At 44.1% G+C, this 18013-nt stretch overlaps 1 protein-coding gene across 9 annotated transcripts in view; it reads right to left on the reverse strand.

Annotated features, from left to right (window-relative positions):
* Window positions 1-18013, reverse strand: part of plcb4a (phospholipase C, beta 4a) — a 466151-nt gene that overhangs the window by 81197 nt on the left and 366941 nt on the right. For all 9 annotated transcript variants that reach the window (XM_068044348.1, XM_068044344.1, XM_068044346.1 and 6 more), the window contains 2 exons: window positions 12269-12318; window positions 7817-7882 (listed from right to left, as the gene is read on the reverse strand). In XM_068044348.1, the coding sequence (XP_067900449.1) occupies window positions 7817-7882; window positions 12269-12318 (116 nt within the window). The remainder of the gene's footprint in view (window positions 1-7816; window positions 7883-12268; window positions 12319-18013) is intronic.

An 18013-nucleotide genomic window follows, 5' to 3' on the forward strand; every position in this document is an offset into this window, starting at 1 on the left:
ATAAGGAAACTGACCTTAGGGATAGTTTCAATGAGGGACAAACACATAAATAAGGAACTGAAATGGATCAAGGATGAAACCTTGCCGCATGTCACAGGGGAGAAGACATTAGAGTCGGCCATGTTATACTGGTAGGAATAGAAGCACTAAAAAATCATGTTATGAAGGAGAGGTTGTGAATGATGAAGTAGTTGACTGCATCAAAAGTCACTTAAAAGGATGGGCAGGATGAAAAGGGATAACATGCCCCGGGGATGTCGAGTGACTTTGGCCAATTTGGTGTTAGTGTTGGGACAGAAAACAGATGGAAGGTTAATGAACAGGAAGTGGTGGGAAAGCTGGTTGAGTTAGGTATTGACATTCATTCAAGGACCTTGGAAGACATAGATCAGAGGAAAGTAAGGTTGGAAATATGACAGCAGCTGGACAGGATGGAAGGAGCCACAGTGGATTTTTTTTTTTTAAGGAGGGAGGATTGTGGTGCCAAGAGTCCTGAAGGTATGGAAAGGGAGCAAGCTCTTGACGACACCATTCATGATATTATTTAAATACTGCACCAATTTAAGTTATACTGGAAGTTAGGATTGCTCCTCGGTTTCAGACTCACATTTCTATGAAATGTAACAAATTATAATTAATTGCAATAAAATTAGTTAAAGTAGCAACAAAAATCTATACAGAAATAATATCCTGGACCTTATTAATCAGGGCATAGAGTACAAAAGTAAGGAAGCTATGTTGAACTTGTATCAGACACTTGGTCGGCATCAGCTGGAGGATTGTGTCCAGTTCTGGGCGCAGAACTTTAGGAATAATGTGAAGGCGCAGAAAAGATTCACGAGAATAGTTCCAAGGATGAGGAACTTCAGTTATGAAGATAGATTGGTGAAGTTGGGACAAGTTTCCTTGAAGAGAAGGCGGAGAGGAGATCTGATAGAGGTATTCAAAACCATGAGGGGTCTGGACAGAATAGATAGGGAGAAACTGTTCCCACTTGTGAAAGGATCGGGAACGAGAGGGCACAGATTTAAAGTAATTGGTGAAAGAAGTAAAAGTGACAGGAGGAAAAACTTTTTCGCGCAGCGAGTGGTTAAGGTCTGGAGTGCACTGCCTGAGAGTGTGGTGGAGGCAGGTTCACTTGAAGCATTTAAAAGGGAATTAGACTGTTATATGAAAAGGAAGAACGTGCAGGGTTACAGGGAGAAGGCAGTGGAGTGGCAGTAGGTGAACTGCTCATTTGGAGAGCCAGTGCAGACACGATGGGCCGAATGGCCTGTGATTCTGAGAGAACGGACTTTGCCTTCACACAGGGACGACCAATCTTCAACTCGGCAAGTCTCATTTTACGTTTAGCTAGTAAAATAATTTGAGATTAAAATTCTCTGCCAACAGTTTTACGATAAACCCAGTTTCTTAAAACCGCTGCCTTCTTAAAAGAAAATGCACTTCAAAATAAAGAATGAATAGTCCGCGAGTTCTTTCTTGTACTTGAGATCAAAACAAAAGCCTTTCACCCAGATTGTCAGAAAGACGTCAGTATCAGCAGGGAGCATATGCCATTTACTTCATTAGGATTTTAACGCCAGTTAAAAGAATGATGCACTGATGACGACAGCAAGGTGTACAGCCGGATGTATATAAGTACTAAATCTGCCTACAAGCTGTTGGCAAACAGACCAGTTAGGATAATAACTGAAATTATATGCAGCCCACGCAGTGGGTTGGTACATCACTGCGTTAGGGGTAGAGTTTTCACTTTGGGTGCAATAGGAGCTTTGGCCATTGATTTTATTTCCCCTCGAGTTTTCACAAACTCATTTGCATATCACCAAATGCAAAATTTGCCATGAAACAATGGAATAGGCAGCATTTAAAACAGAATTTAAAAAAATTTTTGCTTCAAAAATTTTCCTTCATACTTTTAAGAGCAGAACTTGGTGAAGTTTGATTAAAACAGTTGAAAGTAGATTTATCACAAAATATAAGCATTTTTAATCACAGGGTCAATCGCCACCTCTGAGTAACCCTATTATAAATGACTGAAATTCATTCGAGTTATATTGGTGTACATGTCAGTTTCTCAGTAAATTAAAACAAGAATCATATTGAAATCATAACAGCTCCCAGCTTAATGTACGCCAATATGAAGCAGGCCTATATCACTTGTCAGAGCCGAATCCTGACTGAAGTGGTCTCCAATGAATGATGAAAATCATTCTGGCCTTTCTGGAAAAGGACCAGTTTGCTTTTCTTCAACTGGCTGATCGACTATACCTCAGCTGTCCTCCATGTGGAATTTCCCCCTTTCTCCACCTGGCGTGCACCCTCTCTCTTTATATGAATGACCTTGGGATCATGGATGAAATTGATTTTATTTATTCTTTGCTAATGAGCTTGAGCAGAGTTTTGGGAAAATTAGGATCTACATATCAGCACAAGGTATAGAGTGAAGAACAGACCTTCCTGATTTGCAACTGGACATTAAATAAGGAAGAAAGAACAGCATTTATATAGCACTTTTCACGACACTCCAAAGTGCTTTACACCCAATGAAGTGTAGTCACTGCTGTCGGAAACGTGGCGGCCAATTTGCGTGCAGCAAGCTCCCACAAACAGTAATGTGATGAAATAAAAACAAGGAATGCTGGAAATACTCAGCAGGTCTGGCAGCATCTGTGGAGAGAGAAGCAGGGATTAACGTTTCAGGTCAGTGACCTTTCAGTAATGTGATGATCTGTTTTTAGTGATTTGGTTGAGGGATAAATATTGACCAGGCTATTGGGGATAATTCACCTGCTCTTCTTCTAAATAGTGCCATGGCAGCTTTTACCAGCTGAGAGGGCAGAAGCGGCCTTGGTGTAAAGTCTGATATGAAAGACAGTGCAGCAATCCCTCCATACTGCAGTGAAATGAGAGCCTTGATTTTGTGCTCAAGTCTCTGGAGTGGGAAGAAAGAATAGGCTGATGCAAGTGGAAAAGAATGCTCACCAATAATGGAGACGACGCCTTTCTCTGCCCATTAATTTAACGCCTGGGCAATACGAACAAAAATCTACCCAAATAGTTGGTGGTGCATTGTCCCAACATTGCACTACTTTTTACTCATAACTATTTTTTCAATAAAATTGGGAACAGGAAAATATGATCCATTGGATAATTCATCCAACTCACCAAGGCTCCTTTGCCAGCACCTTCCAAACTTGTGACCTCTACCACCTAGAAGGACAAGAGCAGATGATGCATGGGAGCACCACCACCTGCAAGTTCCCCTCCAAGCCACACACCATCCTGACTTGGAACTATATCTCCATTCCTTCAGTGTTGCTGGGTCAGAATTCTGGAACTCTCTTCCAAACAGCACTGTGGGTGTACTTACACCACATGGACTGCAGTGGTTCAAGAAGGCAGCTCAGCACCACCTTCTCAATGGCAATTAGGGACGGGCAATAAATGCACGTCCAGCCAATGACAGCCACATCCCGTGAAAGCATTTTAAAAAATCCATTACCAGCAGTCCAAGACCGCCTGGAATAGGTGGGTCTGCAGCACTTCAGCTTTAATGAAGCCACATTTTGAAACTTGGCATTGGTGTGCATTTAATACTAAACTTCAGAGGCTCAAAAACGTTGACTTTATTGCACATTCCTGCTGTAACTCCAGCAGGAGCACCCAAGAATGCATGAAAATCAGAAAATAAGAACTTTTAGGGAATAATCCTAAATTAAAGCAAGCAGTGGCAATAGTGCGTAAGCATGATTGCTAAAATTGACGAGAACAATGTAGTTTGTGGGAAGTATCTGCTTCTCCTCCAATGTGTTACAGCTGAATACAAGTGCTGAAGTTTGGACCACCTACACTGCCTCAGGTGGTGTTGCGTTTATAACAGAACTGTCAAACTGCACAATGGAAAAGTTCATTTACGCAGAGAACTGAAGATACAGCTGAAAACAATTAGGATTCTATGAAGAATCTTGATTTGGCTGCTTAAATCCCAATGAATCAAAGGTTAAATTATACAACATAAATTATATTCACCAACAGCTGTACGACATATCCAACACACCAGCAAATGACTCGCATATGCGTTTGCTATTTGTGGAAATAAAGACTATATTCCATGTACATAATTCTACTGGGTTCCGCTTTTTTTGCAATAGGAACAACTGTTTGTGTGCACACAAACAGTGGGCAGGTGAATAAACCCTTGATTACCTTCCTGAAAATCAACAACTAGTGCTTGCATTTATTTAGTGCCTTTAATGTAGTAACAAGTCTCAAGGCATTTCATGGGAGTTTTGTTAAACAAAGTTTGACGCCCGGCCACATAAGGAGCAATTGGGGCAGATGACCAAAAGCATCAAATATGTAGGTTTTAAGGAGCGTCTTAAGGGAGGAAAGAGGGGTAAAGAAGCAGAGGGGTTTAGGGAGGGAATTCTAGAGCTTCGGGCCTCAGCAGCTGAAGCCATGGCTGCCAATTCCTCAATAACTTGTAATAAGAACAGAAAATGCTGGAAATACTTAGCAGGTCTGGCAGCATCTGTGGAGAGAGAAACAGAGTCAACGTTTCAGGTCTGTGACCTTTGAGCCTGTGCAGGCTCAACTGACTGAATGGCCTACTCCTGCTCCTATGTTCCTATTGGCGACAACCATTTCGCATTGAAATGAGAAATATCGTCACTCAGAGGATTGTGACTCCTTGGATTTCTCTTCCCCAGCAGGCTGTGGATGCTCAATCATTGTGTATATTCAAGGCTGAGATCAACAGATTTTTGGTCTCTCAGATCATCAAGGGGTATGGGGATCAGGCAGGGACGTGGAGTTGAGGTCGATGGTCAGCCAAGGTCTTCTTAAATGGAGCAGCAGTCTTGAGGAGCCTTATGGCTTACTCCCTCTCCTATTTCTTATGTTCCTTACCCTCAAGAAACTTAATGACCACTTAGGCAAGTTATAACCAGCACCCAGTGGAATTTGCATTTATATTGTACCTTTCATGACCTCAGGGCATCCCACAGTGTTTTACAGCCAATGAACTACTTTTGATGTGTAGTCACTGCTGTAAAGTAGGAAATGTGACAGCCAATTTGCACCCAGCAAGCTCCCTCAGTGTTAATGGCCTGATCATCTGTTTTGGTTGAGGGATAAATGCTGGCCAGGGCACTGGGAGAACTCCCCTGCTCTTCTTTGAAATAGTTTCATGGGATCTTTTACACCCACCTGAGGGGGCAAACGGGGCATCAGTTTAACAAAAGACAGCACCTCTGACAGTGCCGTACTCCTTCAGTACTGCGCTAAAGTATCAATTAGCATTGTGTGCTCAAGTCTCTGGAGTGGAATTTGAACACACAACCTTCTGACTCAGTTGAGAATGTTCCCCACTGAACCAGGTTGATATCTAAACTTTAGACGAGGAAGGGAATGGCTAAAATTGCAAAGAAAAAACACACTAATACCTTGATAGTTATCAGTACAAGTTAGTGGTGTCAGCCTTTTATTCATTAAATATGCTCTCACTGACAAACGACATACATTCATATAATTCTGTTATTAATGCAAAATATATGCATAGCTGGTTCAAAGAATATTAAGATCCAAACATAAGCTTTCAAAATACTAAACCACTTCCATCATAAACATAAGATTTTTTCTTCCATTTAAATTATGCCCAGGAAAATCTCACCGAGTATACCTAAAAAAGAGGTACCTTTACGAGTTGCATAACTAATGCATATTTTGTCTGTCATGTAACCAACTGGTTCCTGGGATGAGGGGATTGTCCTATGAGGAGAGGCATAGTAGACTAGACCTGTATTCCCTGGAGTTTAGAAGAAAGAGAGGTGATCTCATTGAAATATATAAAATTCATAATGGGCTTGACAGGGTAGATGCTGAGAAAATGTTTCCCCTAGCTGGGGAATCTAGAACATGGGGTCACAGTTTCAGAATAAGGGGTCAGCCATTTAGGCCCAAGATGAGGCGAAATTCCTTTGCTCAAATGTTTGTGAATCTTTGGAATTTTCTACCCCAGAGAACTATGGATGCTTTTTCGTTGAATATATTCAAGACAGAGGTCGATAGATTTTTGGGGACCAAGGAAATTAAGGGATATGGGGACCGTGTAGGAAGATGGAGTTGAGGCAGATCAGCCACGATCTTGTTGAATGGTAGAGAAGGCTCGAAGGGCCAAATGGCCTACTCCAGTTCCTACTTCTAATGTTCTTATAATCTGGTATTATTGTAGATATGGTCTGTGCCCTTTCATTCTCAGTAATTACTGAGCAGAGGTATGTAACAGGGAAGATTATAAATCATAACATGAATATAAAACTTGTTACTTTATCTTTCCAACCTTGAGGCTGCTTACATAGTTATTAATAGCCTCTACAACATGATTCATTTCTGACACATAGAAATACAAATCAGTTCAGTTACCACACACATTGTGTTGCCTTTACTGTTGTGCTGTTACTTTTATGCAATTAAATAATAATGGTTTTTAGTCTCAAAATTATTCTTTTTGAACAGGTTCAAATTATTTGTTGTAGAAAATAGATTCTTAATAATGATTCTATGGGCTGCATTCACATTATGGGCTAAAATGTAAGAGCCCTCTGGTGTCGGGGGTCATGGCAGGGGCGGGGCCTGGAAAATTCTTCCGGGAGAGGCCCGCTATGACCCCGACACAGAAAAGGCCCCGCTGCATTTTACTGGTGGCAGTGAGGCTTTGGTGCGGCAACACCCACCGCCCCCCCCCACACCCGCCGTTTTGCAGTGGGGCCTTCATTTGCATTGCTAAATCTATGCAAAATAAAATGTAAATAAAGATACCTAACCGGGCAGCCATCCCACGCCGATATTACGGCCGGTAGCAGGACGTCCTGTGCCTTCCGATCCCCGTTTGGGGATTCAAGGCGAGACCCTGGTGGGGAGGGGGGAGAAGTTTAATTTTCAGGTGTGGGGGAGGGGGAATGGAGGAACCTCACTCCATTGGCTGGCGGGTGGGGTGGAGATCAAAGATCAAAGTTTGGGGGTGAAAGGTCGGGCCTGGCAAACATGGGTTTTGGGGGGAAAAGAGAAGAATTAAGTTTATTGGTTTATGATTGTGGGGGTGGAAAAGGGCCTTTGATCTGTGCTTGAATGTTTTTATATAAATTAAAGGTAATGGTCACTTTAAAAACTAAAATTGCCAGTAAGGGCTTCCAGCCCTTTAAAAATGGCACCGGCGCCGGATGCCATTGCCAGGTACGGAGCAGCTGCCCTGCTATGTCATCGGGGCAGCAGCTCCGCGCCTTCCATTTAAATGAGCCCCCGAGGTGAAATATCGCAGAGGCTCAGCGACAGAGAATCTGCGAGAGCAGACTGCCGGAGATCAGAGTGCTCCGCCGAATTGCGGTGCACTCATAAAATTCAGCTCTATGGGACGAATAAAATAAACCAGAATTACAACGGTTAAATTAAGAGGAGACTACACAGAGTTGTATTCCCTGGAATTTAGAATGTTAAGGGGTGATTTGATCAAAGTTTTCAAGATAGTTAGGGAAAACTGATAGTGTAGATACAGAGAAACCATTTCCCACTGCTTGGAGAGTGTTTGAAACTCTCTTCCACAAATGGCAATTGATGCTAGATTGTCCATTTTAAATCAGAGATTGATTGATTTTTGCTAACTGAAGGTATTAAGCGATATGGGACAAGGGAGGGTATATGGAGTTAGGCCGCAGATCAGCTGTGAACTCATTGAATGGCTGAACAGGCTCGAGGGACTAAATGGCCTCCTCATGTTTCTACGTTTCTAAATATGTTAAGAGCACATACATACCTTAGCATGCTTTTTCTTTAATGCACTCAATTCTTTTTGCTGCTTCTTCAACAATTTTAGGTAGGCCTAGAATATCAAATATTAAAAAATTATTTTGTTTGATACTGATAAAAGAACATAATTGCAATGGGAGTTCAGGATATGCCCTACTTTGATTTAAAGCAGTTATATCAATCACATTGCTTCAGTATAACATAGCCCTCTTTCTTCCCATTATTTCCATTTTGCTAATTACCTACAAAAATGATGGAAGTGTAATGCATTTTGGTGCACATACTTATATTAAAAAATGCTTGTGGATTTTTTGTTTTATAAACCCTTACGAGCGTTGATAGGTTTAGTGGACATTTTGTCTTCCTAGGCTGATGATTTTGATTTTTTGTTTAAAGATATACAGCACTGAAACAGGCCCTTTGGCCCACCGAGTCTGTGCCGACCATCAACCACCCATTTATACTAATCTTACATTAATCCCATATTCCTTACCACATCCCCACCATTCTCCTACCACCTACCTACACTAGGGGCAATTTACAATGGCCAATTTACCGATCAACCTGCAAGTCTTTGGCTGTGGGAGGAAACCGGAGCACCCGGCGGAAACCCACGCGGTCAGAGGGAGAACTAGCAAACTTTGCACAGGCAACACCCAGAACTGAACCCGGGTCGCTGGAGCTGTGAGACTGCGGTGCTAACCACTGCGCCGCCCATAATTTGTTTTCAACTCAAACTGTGACACTACAATAAGCATTCTTGCACTAATGCAGCTGCTTAAATGTCAGGAGCAGCTTTATTACTGCAGTACCGACCCAAAATTACTCAACTGAAGACCAAACATATAATTTTACATAGAGAAGCAAAGGCCTGGATTTTTTGGGGACTTTTCTTAGCAAACTGTCAGCATTCGCCATCATTATCCTTCTGAAACCGACCGCAACCTCAGGATTTAATGGTAGCGCAGATAAATGCAGAAATCCTGACGTTGCAGTGTGTCATTCACTGCTCCGCCCCAGGGTGCACTGTTCCCAACCCCCACCCTTCCCAGAGCCAACAGACAATGGTGCGAACATCCCCTTTTCTGCTCTGACATTGCTACTAGAAAGCCCATAAAAAGTTAAAACTTGTTCAGTAAGGTGGAATTCATTTTTTTCTTTAAACAGAAATCTGAGTAATAACTATAGCTGAACAGATCTGGCCCTGAAAAAAATCACGTTATATGTGTGGAGAGTTGTTAAATGCGTCCATTATGATTAATTACCAAATATTTTTGAATAATTTTTAAAGAAAAATTTGAAGATATTTCAGCTTCTACCTTCACCCTTTACATATGTCCCAATCTTTATTTTGCTGTGTAGAATTTTTAAAAAGTGATTTGATTATTAGTGCTTTTCATTTCCTGGTTGACCGTCTGTGAGCATTCTTTAATGTGATTGGCTGCTTGGACAGCTTGATGACATCACTGTAGCTACACGCTGGGAATCCTCATTAAACTAGGCTATAATCAACTGCACGTCAAGAGAGTTAAAGTTCTCACCGCAGAGACTGCGAGAGCTCTCAGCGAAGCTTTCCTTGAGATTAACGGTGACTATGCTTGCTTCACTGCTGACCTCAAAATTCAGGACAAAAAAAAATGATATGCACATTATTTCTAGCTGCCTTTAAGTCGTCTTTTCCTTCTCTCTTTCCCCTTCCCTGGACTCTTCCTGTTGTTAGATTAAAAAAATTCCTCTTTTCTACCTACTCTGAACCCTTACATAAAAGACATTTTAACGTTTTGCTTCCCTGCCCCTATCATCCATTCATTTACCAAAAAGTTTCTACTGGTTGAAAAATAGCTTTAAAGGCCAGGTTCTCAGCCTGCATTGGGGAGATTAATCTGGGTTTACCCAAAATGTGACCAGGTAAATCTGTGATGTACTTCCCATTGTTAAGTAATCTAGTCAGAAACCTTTATGATCAGCAATAACCAGATGAATAAACTCACCTGTGGCATCTAATGGTTAAATGCATATATGAGCGAGAGGGAAATAGTGAATTATGCTGATAGAGAGTTAGATAAGGAAGGATGGGATAAAACTTGAGTGGAGCATAAATACCAATATGGACTGGTTGGGCTGAATGTCCTGTTTCTATGGTGTGTATTGTCTGTAGATATTTTTCTCCAATTTTTAGATCTCCCTTGTCAATAGATGATTTTCTAGTTCAAAGAACAGCTCAACAATTTTCTCCCAGATCCTTCCAATATCATTCTTGGGGCAGACTAAGGTGGTGTTATTTTTTGAATTGACTTAATGTTAACACTTAATGTAAACATAACACTGAACAAAATGTGATTGGACAACTGCTGAGAAGTATTACAGAAGTAATAAGTATTACAGAAAGGACGGCAGACAGCAATGGAATTTCAGACATTGTATTCAGAGGAGTTTTTCAAGATCTGAGAATAGAAGATAGATTTATGTTCTGGACAAAGCCACGTGCTCCTGCAGCAGTATTTAAAATAGCTTCCCATATTACAACAATGACTATACTTCAAAAATACTTAACTGGCTGTTAAGCATATTGATGTTATAAAAGGCATTATATAAAACATAAGCTCTTTCTTTAAGATAGGGACCCTGACCCTGGATATTCCAGAAGGGTCTACAGTTTCTATCAAGTGGACATTGAAATTTCCGCTGCAATTGAAGGGCCACATATTTTCAGCACATGGGTCTCTACCCAAAACGTTAACCCCTTTGTTCTCTCCTCAGATGTTGGCAGACCTACGATACAGTTTCAGCAGCTTCTTTTAATGGCTGACGTTCAGTAAATCTGCCCTCACTTCACTTAAAGGTATCCATACTATCTTAAAATGGGTTCTGGATAGTGACATTTAATATCAAAATGTTTTCTTTTGTACTTTTGTGAAGCCCTATTCTTTGATGTGGAGATTTTCTGACACTGTCTGAAGATGAAAGTTTGCAAGTGATGTTAAAAAAAGAACCAGAGACCCTTGATAGTTTAGTAAGTTTATTCAATGACTGAGACATACAGGGCTGAATTTTCCTGACGTTATTGGGATACTGACGACAGGACCATTTCTGGTTCCTGACCCCCACATGGGTCAAAGCTGCACTTACAGCTGGAATCTTCTGGGAGGTGGTCAATTAAAAGTCCGCCTCCGTGATCACTGTCCAGTTAAGGACGGCAGGCAACCCTACAGGAGGGCATACAGCACTCGATGGATGGCAGTCTCACTGGCAGAGGTAGGCACTACTGAGTCAGGTAGGGAAGCGCACGGGTGCCTCATTAATATGTAAAAATGCAGAGGACCCACAGCTCGTAGGGCTACCATTGTGGAAGGGAAACCCCTCAGCAGGAAAGGTTCTGGGCCGAGGCTGTGCACTTCACTTGGTCCAGTGAGATAACACCCCGATAGCCATCAGGAGGCCATGTCCAAGCTGTCGCTGGCCTCCTGACTGTGAATCACTATCTGACGACCCTTGCTGGAAGTGTCTGCTTGGTGCAATTGAGTAAGGACAAGACTAAGCTTTGCTGTGATGCCGCTGGAGAGCAGACAGCCAACCACAATACAATTTCAAGACTCACACATAAGTAATGGCCAAGTTAATGGAAGACATCTTCCGCTCATGCAACGGTTACCCAGCAAAGACAAGGACATGGAAGCAGACTGGTGAATCAAAGGGGAAGATGACCTGAAGATACATTGGTCTGCAGCATCATAATTTTGTGATAGTTAATTCTCTAGTCATTTATCATACATTATATATCGGGCCACCATTAACCAGAAACCTAACTGGATCAGCCACATAAATACTGTGGCTACAAGAGCAGGTCAGAGGTTGGGAATTCTGCAGTGAGTAACTCACCTCCTGTCTCCCCAATGCCTGTCCACCATCTACAATGCACAAGTCAACAGCGTGATACAATACTCTCCATTTGCCTGGACGAGTGCAGCTCCAACACCACTCGACAGCATCCAGAACAAAGCAGCCTGCTTGATTAACATCCCATCTATCACCTCCAACATTTACCACCAACCCCCCCCCACCCCATCACTGATGCACCGTGTCAGCAGCGTGCACCATCTACAAGATGCACTGTAGCAACTCGCCAAGGCTTCTTCGACAGCGTCTTCCAAACCCGTGACCTCTACTGCTTAGAAGAGCAACAGATGCCTGGGAACACCACTAACTGCATGTCCCCCTGCAAGCCACACACCATCCCTTCATCATTACTGAGTCAAAATACCTCCCTAACAGCACTGTATCTACACCACATGGACTGCAGTGGTTCAGCAAGGTGCTCATCCCCACCTTCTCAAGGGCAATTAGGAATGGGCAATAAATGCTGGCCTTCCGGATGACACCCACATCTCAAGAATGAATAAAAAAATATATATATTAAAATGCAACCATTTAAAATTCTGAAATGTTACATCAAAATTACCTTCATTTGCTTCAAGTCCTCAATATTCACCTGAGGTACTAGTGTTATATCTGTAAAAAAAAAAGTTCCAGCAGTGATTATTCAGCACAAGTAAAACTCTTTCCCAATTACTTAAACAGTTCAACCAGACTGTATCATAAGGTTATACAGACATGGTTATGATGTTAAGACATTGCAGAGACGAATACCCAACATAAAAAAAGACGATAACTTTATTTATTTTATTTAGAGATACAGCACTGAAACAGGCCCTTCGGCCCACTGAGGCTGTGCCGACCAACAACCACCCATTTATACTAACCCTGCAGTAATCCCATATTCCCTACCACCTACCTACACTAGGGACAATTTATAATGGCCAATTTACCTATCACCTGCAAGTCTTTGGCAGTGGGAGGAAACCGGAGCACCCGGCGAAAACCCACGCGGTCACGGAGAACTTGCAAATTCCGCACAGGCAGCACCCAGAATCGAACCCGGGTCCCTGGAGCTGTGAGGCTGTGGTGCTAACCACTGCGCCGCCCTGATAACTCAAGCAGATTAAGTCATACCATCAGGAGTGAAATGGTACAGGTGTTGGGCAAGGCTAGGGGAGGTAGCTATGCAAGCTACTGCAACTGGGATTAAGCAATTAGACATAAAAAGTAATGACTTGCATTTATATAGTGTCTTTCATGACCTCAGAACATCCCAAAATGCTTTGCAGCTAATGAATTTCTTCTGAAGTATAGTCACTGTTGTGATGTTGTAAAACATGGCAGCCAATTTGCAGCCAGTAAGATCCCACAAACAGCAATGAGATAATAAACAGATAATTAAAAAAAAAAAATGAGTATTGGATTTAGTATTCAATAACTCATCAGGACTGATGAGTAATCTGAAAGTGGGTAGCATTTGAGTTATCACTAGAAAGACAGACCTGCATTTATATAGCGCCTTTCTTGAACACAGGACGTTGCAAAGCGCTTCACAGCTCATGGAGTACTTTTGAAGTGTAGTCACTGTTGGTTGGCATCCTTCCAATTACAAAAGATGATGGACATGCAGCAAACAATCCATTTAGGTGGGGTGTCTTCTCTTAGTGCTCCTTTACCAATGGCTGTGAAAGCCAATCCTGGAGAGGCAGGTTCTGCCACAAGTGCTGCATGTGAAGCTGCCAAGTGATGCTGTAAGTTGTTGTTTTTGTTGTTGGCACCTGCTGCCAAGCTGCTGTGGCAATTGGTCATCGTGGTACTGCACACCAGTCCACAGGATGTGTCGCCATTTCCCTCTTTCACCAGCTAGTGACTCCCAGGTGCGATAGTCGATGTTTGGGGCCTTCATGTTGCCCTTGAAAGCGTCCTTGAAGTGGAGCTTTGGGCACCCCACTGGTCATCTGGCCACGGCTACCTCACCATACAGAAGGTCCTTGGGTATGCGACCATCTTCCATCCTGCAGACGTGTCCGATCCACTGAAGCTGCCTCTCTTTGATTAAAGCCAACACACTTGGGAGGTCTGTCTTTGAGAGGACTTCTGCATGTGATTTTGCTCTGCCAGGATATACCCATAATGCGCTGTAGGCAGCAAAGATGGAAATTATTGAGCTTCTTTTCCTGGTAGCTGTACGTCACCCATGTTTCACAGCCATACAGCAAGGTGCTGAGAATACAGGCCTTATAAACAAACCATCAGCTTGGTCCTAAGGGTCAGCTTAGTGTTATCCCATGCGCGTTTCGTGAGTCAGCCAAAAGTGGTAGCTGCTTTCCCTATGTGTGTATCGAGCTCTACATCAAGGGACAGACTGCCTGTCATCATGGACCCAAGGTAGCAGAATGTGCGAACCACTTCCAGTGGGGTGTTATTTAGTGCGATCAGGGACAGACATGCAACACCTTGTCCCATGGCCATGGTTTTCTTGACGCTAATAGTCAAGGAGAACAAGTTACATGGCATGGGAGAGACAGAACATGAGTCTTTGCAGCTGACGTGCGTGTAGCGCAGCATGATCAGCATAAAGGCGTTCTCTGATCAGGCCACCATGTATTGTTCTCTTCACTTTCAGCCTTGATCATTGAGTTTGACGTCAGACATAGGCCGGAATTTTACGGTGGATGGATGGGAGCCAGACTCCGATGTGAAAGTCGGCGGTGAATCCACTTCCGCCTAGCTTGGGGATCCGTCCCGGATTTTACGGATCCCCAGGCTTCATTGTCCCGAGGCGGGACTTCTTTTTGAGGGAGGAGGTCCCGCCTCAGTGAGCTGCCAGCCAATCAGCGGGCCGGCAGCTTAGTCCCAGCAGCGCCACCGGGAGCCAGCCACTGCTGGAACTACAGCCCAGCTGACACCATGGATCCAGGAGGGAAGGTAAGTAGGGGCATGCCTTACCAGCGAGATCGGTCCGTCCCTGGTGGGGCTGGAGTGCTCCTTTGGGCGGGTGGCTTGGGTCCCGGGGATGGGTTGGGAGGCGAAGGCGGCCCACAATCAAGCACCCTGTGCCTGACTGCCATGCATCCCCACCACCCGCAACCCCCCACCCCACCCCCACCCGAGGCGTGGAAAGGCCTGAAGCTATCACTGGGAGACCTTTCACGTCCCCAGCACACCCGCTTTCCATGGGTAAAATACCCGTGGAGGCAGGCAAGGGTTCCTTAAGTGGCCGCTTAAGGGTCGATTGGCCGCGGGCGGGCGGGCCATTTCCCACGCCCCCCCCACCCCCCGCCTGACTGCTGTAAACTTCTCCAGAGGCAGAATCGGGGTCGGTCGGCCTCCCGGAGCCTGCCGCTCAATTTTACACCATCCCCATGCCACCATCTGACCCACTGGGGCGACCTAAAATTCCGGCCACAGTGTGCAAATATACTCCTTCCATATCTGCAAGGAAGGCAAAGGTCAGGAGCATGGACAGAAAGATGCCAAGCAGAGTGAGGGCTAGGACACAACCCTGTTTCACTCCATTCTTCATTCAAACTGTCAGAAGTGAAGCCATCAAACTCTACAATGCAGTGCATGTTGTCATGGAAGGAGCAGATGAGACTGAGGAGCTTCTGTGGACAGCCAATTTTTACCCAAATCTTTTGGATCCCTGCTCTGTTGACGGTGTGAGATCAACGAAAGTATGGTAAAGGGGTATATTCTGTTCCCTACCCTTCTCTTGTTGCTGGCGTAATGAGAAGATCACGTCCACAGAGGATCTGCTGGCATGGAAACCGCACTGTGCTTCCAAATACGCTCGATCTGCAAGTAAATGAAGTCTTTTAAGTATGACCCTAGCAAAGGCCATTCCCGTGATGCTAAGGAGTGACATTCTCCTGTAGTTGTTGCAGTTTCCTCTGTCGCCTTTGTTTTTGTCTCGTGAGACGACTTTGGCGTCACGCATCTCCCGTGGAACAGAACCTACTTTCCAGCAGAGGTCATAACGGTGTGGCAATAGTTGAGACTTTCTGTGCTTGGGCAGTTCGGCTAGGATTCTGTTTTGACTGGGTGCCGTTCGGTTTGCTAGGCAGTCTCTCAAGCTCCAGTGATGAAGGTTCTTCATCTAACTCATCCATGACAGGAAGTTGAGGGAGAATGCCGAGCACAGACTGGGAGATGTCTGACTCACAGGAATACAGCTCACAGTACTGTTCAGCCCAGCAGGACATCTGCTTACTTCTGTCGGTGAGTACCTCACCATCTGCTGACATCAGGGGAGCAACTTTGGTGATGGCTGGGCCAAGCACTCTCTTGAGCCCTTCGTACAGAGCTCATAAATTTCCTTTGTTGCATGCAGTTTGGATTTCTCGACATAGGCTGATCCAGTGTTTGCGCAGTATCTCCCGCTCCTTTGCGCAGCTGTCTTGGCTACTTTCAGTTCATGCAGTGTCTTAGCTGTTGGGTTTATGTTGTGCATCATGTAGGCTTTGTTTTTTGCACCAATGCAGATATCATCTCAGCTGAGGAGGTCTCAAACCAGCCCTTGTTGCGGGTTCTGCCTTTACCAAATGACGCTTCTACTGCTTCTTAGATGATTGAGCTTCGTGACTTACAAGCGGCCTCAGTGCTTCCCGTTCAGGCTTTGGTGGGTGGAAGGCGTGTTAGCTCAGTGTGAAGTGCTGGTGTTTGGCACAATTGCTGATGCAAGGGATGTTGATGCGTGGTGGGCCGTCGTGTTTGGAGCTGTGGAACTTTCGGGAGTGCACCTTCACTCTGCTGCTAAGTGGTCAGTGTCGCAATCTGCGTTATGGTCGGCGTGAATGCGAAAAGCACTGGGCAGATCACGCCTCCTCGTGATGGCTAGGTCTAGTTGGTGCCAATGACCAGACCTTGGGTGATGCCATGATACCTTGTGGCGATGTCTGCCCTGAAAGGTGATGTTGGTGATGCAGAGTTCATTCACGGCACAAAGCTCAATGTGGCATTGTCTGTTATCATGGATCTTAACCACTCCATAATGACCTAGGCACCTTGGCCATGATTCACCATCTGCTCCAACGCGCGTGCTGAAGTCACCTAGGACGAATAGCCTCTCGTCATTTGGGATGTTCCTCAGAACGTCACCTAGGGAGTCATAAACATGCTCTTTATCTGAGATGCTGACATTCAGAGTTGGTGTATAGACACATATGATATTGACTGTCTCCATCGGATGACAACTGCAGGGAGATGAGGCGCTCCGAGATTGCTACTGGGGTTTAATTGACTGTGTCAGCCATTTGCTCACTGCAAAGACTACACAACGCTCACGGCGATCTTCAGCGCTCTTTCCATGCCAGTAGAAGACGTAATTAGCCTCTTGAATACAGCTTGTGTTGGCTAATCTGCTTTCTTGTAGAGTGGTAACATTGACACCAAGCTTGTGTAGCTCACGGTCAATCAGGGCGGTCTTGCGTACACTAGCTGAGGAGTGTCGGTCATTTATTCCAGGGCACACAGTCCTCACATCACAGCTTCGAAGTGTAGCCCAGGCATGGTTTTAGGAAGTGCATACTTGTCTAGCATCTGCACCACCTCCCCCCACCCCTCGACCTCGTAGGCTGGTGTGCAGAGGAAAGACGAAAGCTTATATATCTGCGGCCTATTTGGTTGCAGGAGTTGACGGAAGATGCAACTTGAGAAAAACACCAGCCGCCTAATGGGACTCCACTCCAGATTTTGTCAGGTTTACTCCCTTAGCTCTTGATGTTGTTCATGTTGAAGGCACTGACCGGCAAGGCTCAGATCGCCACAAAAGTAGGTGTGATCTTTTCCTCCAGGTGTGCGAAGGGAGCAGCTAAAGGTCGCCACTTCCCACCTCCATCTGCACTATTACATACGATATTACGGTAATGGTTAAAGTGACAAACAATTTGGAGACTTCAGAGGAACAAGTTTGGAGCTTTGAGAGTTTTGTAACTGTTTATAGTGGATTTGGAACTAGACAAAAATAGCTTTTAACGGACATGGAAAACAAACATTATTGTGAGACAAAGGATATAAAGGCATGATCAGAGTGGCTGAATAAGGAAATCAAAAATAACCTGAAGGTTAAGATTTTTTAAAAGTTATATAACAAAATAAAAAAAATTGAGAGTTTTGAGTGTTGTACAAAGGTCAATTGAGAACAAACCAATGGGACCCGAGGACAACAGGGTCAAACTGTGTAGCAGCTAAAATGGCTTGAATTATGATAAAGCGAGAAAGATGATTTCAAGACCTAAAGCTTTGGAGAGCTCAGAAACGTGAAACTGTTTTCACTGGGTAAAAAGAATTGAGGTGGGACACGGTTCAAGTCCTTAAAATGCACAGA

Source organism: Heterodontus francisci, chromosome 13 (genome assembly GCF_036365525.1).
Source record: "Heterodontus francisci isolate sHetFra1 chromosome 13, sHetFra1.hap1, whole genome shotgun sequence".
Lineage (NCBI taxonomy): Eukaryota > Metazoa > Chordata > Chondrichthyes > Heterodontiformes > Heterodontidae > Heterodontus > Heterodontus francisci.